This window comes from Acanthopagrus latus, chromosome 2 (assembly GCF_904848185.1).
Source record: "Acanthopagrus latus isolate v.2019 chromosome 2, fAcaLat1.1, whole genome shotgun sequence".
Classification (NCBI taxonomy): Eukaryota; Metazoa; Chordata; class Actinopteri; order Spariformes; family Sparidae; genus Acanthopagrus; species Acanthopagrus latus.
The window spans coordinates 28,791,495-28,795,941 of NC_051040.1; the positions used below are offsets into that span (position 1 = coordinate 28,791,495).

The 4,447-nt window shown below is 42.9% G+C and overlaps 1 protein-coding gene across 9 annotated transcripts in view; it reads right to left on the bottom strand.

The window, feature by feature from the left end:
• Positions 1-4,301, bottom strand: part of usp32 (ubiquitin specific peptidase 32) — a 62,163-nt gene extending 57,862 nt beyond the window's left edge. For 3 of the 9 annotated variants that reach the window (XM_037072074.1, XM_037072049.1, XM_037072032.1), the window contains exon 1: positions 4,058-4,115. In XM_037072074.1, coding sequence (XP_036927969.1) covers positions 4,058-4,115 — 58 coding nt within the window. Of the gene's footprint in view, positions 1-4,057 lie in introns of all 9 variants that reach the window. The other 6 variants (XM_037072041.1, XM_037072064.1, XM_037072004.1 and 3 more) reach the window with 5 other exon arrangements.
• Positions 4,302-4,447: the final 146 nt, after the last annotated feature.

Here is a 4,447-nt window from a genome sequence, read left to right on the forward strand (position 1 = left end):
GACTAGCCTCACTAATTAGTGGTTTTAATGAAGCTACACAGTTGTTTTGTCACAATTCCTTGAGTTCTCTTCACATTGAGAATGTGGAAATGCTCTCACTTTCACCATAAAACATAGCCGTGAGTTCTATTGTTGATTTTTTATGATTTGATTTCACGAAAAGGTAACTCCAAACACGATAATTCAAGACTTTTTCTGACCACATTTCTAAATCAAAGATGATGGTTCACTACTATCCTTCCTGGTTTTGATAATGCGTTGAACAGTTCTTAATCCAGTTTTCTTAATTTCAGCTATCTTGGTTGATTCATGTGGTTGATGTACATAAAAATAATAATAGTTTTGTGACACAGCAATCTAGCCTGCAAATGTTTCCATAGCACCACAGCCTACCCATGTTTCCGTAGCATACTGGAAGCCTATATGACAACAACAGGCAAATCTAGATACACAAACCAGGGACTCAGGGAGCACAGGGTGCAAATGCAAAGCAGCGGTCTATCACCTCGGCTGATAAGGCCCGCTGACGCTGACTAGAAGTGCAAGGCTTTGCGGTACTCAGGTGACTGTTGGGCTGTGTGTCAGGGAGTGACGACTGTGGTTGTTACATTACTAAACTGTGTGGTGGTCGACCACAAAGATTTAAATGGTCCATGGGGAAAAATCTATGAAGTAGGATTATATTCGTAAAAATCTATAAACACAGAGGATATACTGTATATCCTGCTTCAGACACATTTATCTGTACATTTTCCCGCAGGCATGTTTCTGCAAACAGGGAAACAACGCCGTATCCATTCATTCAAAACTCTTTTGCAGACTCAAGGTTCAAATAAAAGATAAGACATTCCATAAATAAAATTACACACAAATCATGATTAAAGATCATAGTTGGGCAATGCTGGGAGTGATTGGTCTTCACTAGAGTTAACAATGGCTATAAGGGACTCATCTGGTCTCACAGCCGTCTATCAACTGGATTCAACCAGGATTTCTATAAGCACGTTCACCTTAACGTGTGGTAAAACTGTTAAGTGTTACAACATAATGCCATGCAGTACAAACACTCCACAATCTATTACTTCATAATAACCATAAAGGTGAGGCAACACCTCTGGCAAAGACAGACTGGAGTTCTGTTAATTGAACTTGGAGGTACACAATCGGCTGCTACTTCTCCAAGAGCTCTTTCCTCTCTGTAAACTGCCATTTAAAGGAGATTACTTTAAACATTAACCTTGAAGTTACTCAACAGAGACAGACCGGCCTTCTGGATCATTTCACAATACCACAAGGATATAAATGCTTTATCTTCATTCCCGACTGGTCACTTTTTTAAATCAATCAATTTTATACATGAAAACACAATAAGCAAATATAAGCTGCCCCGGGCTATACATTAACATCAAGCATTTGAAGGCTTTGCCATTAATTCAGAGAAAAACTGCATCAGAACTAATCTGAAATCAAAAACCTGCTTAATCTGCACACCAGTGATCAACAGGGACAGTTCCGTGACCATTCCAGTAAATGTTCAATCAGTCTGTATTTTAAGACACCCTTTGGAAAAAAGGGAAGCAAACCTTCACCTGTGAATATCTGGACGCTCCATTCTCCGTTCAGGTGTAATGGACTGTCGTGTCCACCTTTGGTTATGGCTTGTTTCAATATTATTCTTTTAAATCTCTGCTCCAGTTGGTAACGTAACTTATCTTTATTTCAGCAGGGTCTGAACTTTCTTGTTTACTTGTGCAAGTTGATAAAATTCATAAATGAATTTAGACATATGGCGACTTCAACATACTTGAGGTTTCAAACAGACACAGTGACTACTGTTCTACACAAACCTCAAACTGGCAACTATTTCTTAAAGCAATCTCAATTGTAATCTAATTCATCCCGCTTATAATGCACAAATCTACGCCGCACTGATACAAGTTTGTATTTAAGAATGTGTTCAAACAGTGTAAGGCGACGCGCATATCTGAGCATCAGACACTTGGATGACCAACTTTAAGTCTCTGGTGGAACGAATACCTCTCCAACAACAAAACATACTACTTTCACTCTGGACATATGGTGGCAGTTACACAGTGTAGTGATTAGAAACTGTAGTTTGGCTAGAGGGTGCACAATCAACTCTGCAGAAATAGGCTTAAAGGAAGACTTAATGATCCCAGGTTTACTACAGGAGTACATCAAAGTCTAACCTTTCCAACAGGATGCTCCGTGACCATTATCCTAATGCTGTCCTACTACAGTGAGCTGACATGACTGACCTCATAATTGCAGCAGTCGAGCCTGCTGTGGGAATTAGGAAGGCTGCCATGTGACTGGTCAGATAAGGCTGGATAATTCCACCGCCTGTGTGTGTGTGTGTGTGTGTGTGTGTGTGTGTGTGTGCGCGGTCACATGTGATCATCAGAGTGGGAATGGCAGTCAGCTTGAGGAATGTTCAAACCACCACACAAGAAGCTGATATTGAAAAGAAGCCATTTAGACAGTGGAGACGACTGCACGTCAAGGTTTGTTCGAGTACAGGCTTATGTCTGAAAATAACACCTTCATCATTTAAATGATTGCTAACACAAAGGAAAGGTCAGTTTAACTTCCCTGTCGGACCCTGGTACAGAAACAACACTGTGCTGGATGAATGTGTAACAGCCTGTCATTGCCTGGAATCCAGGCTGACAAAGTTCAGCTGTTGCCAATCCAGGGAGCAAAGTGCAACAAGAGGGATGGGTGACATCTCCTATGGGCTTCCTGATAAATGCTCACCCACGTCTTACATAAGTGCACCAACACTCCCTGAGACTGCATCAATTGCAACACAGCATTACCCAGCTCATTGCTTTGCGTGTTCTGTGTACAATTAATCCTGCATATAACCTGATCTGAGAGCAAAATGCTTTGATAAGAGGAACCTGTGATTCCATAGAAGGTGAAATAAACAGGCCTGGGAGACCCCGCGTGATGTTCATCAGAAAACCAGCCAATGGTGCCAGCAGGTTTGTTTGTTAGTTTTAAACTGCCCGCAGGCTTCATATTGAGACTAAATGCAGCGACAGCAGCAGCCAGAAGCACATCTGTCTGCTGTTCGGTGAAATGCCCTGACTAACACAGCTAACGCGAGCTAACTCATGTGCACAGTCAAGCAGGAGCAATCTGACAGTTCTCTCGCACAAACACTGACAATAAGCGTTAGCCCATATCACACGGCTAGACGACGGCAAAAACGGACAGTCTGGAGTCATTTATCTCTGGGAATTTAGCAGTAGCGACCTCGCGAACTACCTACCTAGCTTGTTCACACTAAGGTAGCGTTGAGCTAGCAACAGTAGGACATTACCATTGCTCAACGTTAGCTAGCTAAAATGATAAGAGCTAAGCTAAGTGACGCGCCTAAGTGTCAGCCAATAGTTATTACACATCCACGGCTCCCCGTACAACTGTTTTGGAAAATGCTGTCAAATCCAGCCCATCCCTGCTCGTTAGCCAACACTAGCCAGACAAGCAATCCTTTCGAAGCTATGGCGAAAACGTAACGCCAAGCACTGTCTATAAGTCTGTCAATTTTACGTGACCTTGCTTATTAGCGAAGGCACACGTTTTGTAAATCAGCATTCGTCGCCAGTCCCATATTGCTATGAGGAATTACTCAATTCGGGTGGGAAATAATCCATCCAGAGACAATTTCTTTAAGCTTTAATCACCGAGAAACGCTTTCTACTGCAGCCCAATGTAGTGTACTTAGGGGGGGAGGCAACTGCGGAAAATACAGGCTCTGCTATTGTTTATGTTGACATATCATTGAAAATAGTGAGGTTTTCCGACATTTTTCGATGCCGAATTGAATAACTGGTCTAAGTGGTTCAGTGGAGGTCGTATGTTATTTGTTTTACATGTGTCTACCTTATCCGCTAACCAATTCTACTTAAACCGCTAGATTTAAACGGGTGGTCAGGAAGTCCTCTTATGTGCCGGGCTAGCCTAAAAGCTGACAGTTAGCTAAGCTAGCGCAACTGTGGTGGATTTAGCCCGTTGCTTTTTGCCTTACCTCTCTTGACGGCCTCGTCATACGACAGGAATCCTATCCTCGACTCTTTGGCCCCCATGCTCCCCTCATTTCATTGCGATGTGAGGAAATGAACGTTATTCACGGAGTTGATCAGACCTGTTTGTCACCTTATCCGTTTATTGTGAAATGGACTGGGTCCCTGGTGGTGTGTGTATGTGGTGAACGGGTGAATGTTTTCAGCGACGCCTCCATTCTGTCACATGACCTGACTCTACAGGTCACTTGATCAGCTCGCCCGAACGCGTGTAAACACAAGCGCTGTGACAGGCGGTATCGTTTTATTCTGCACCCCAGCGACTCAATAAAGCTTTTTCCCTCTGTCCTGACCAACATGTGTTATGACACATTACACGCAGTCACACCACGCTG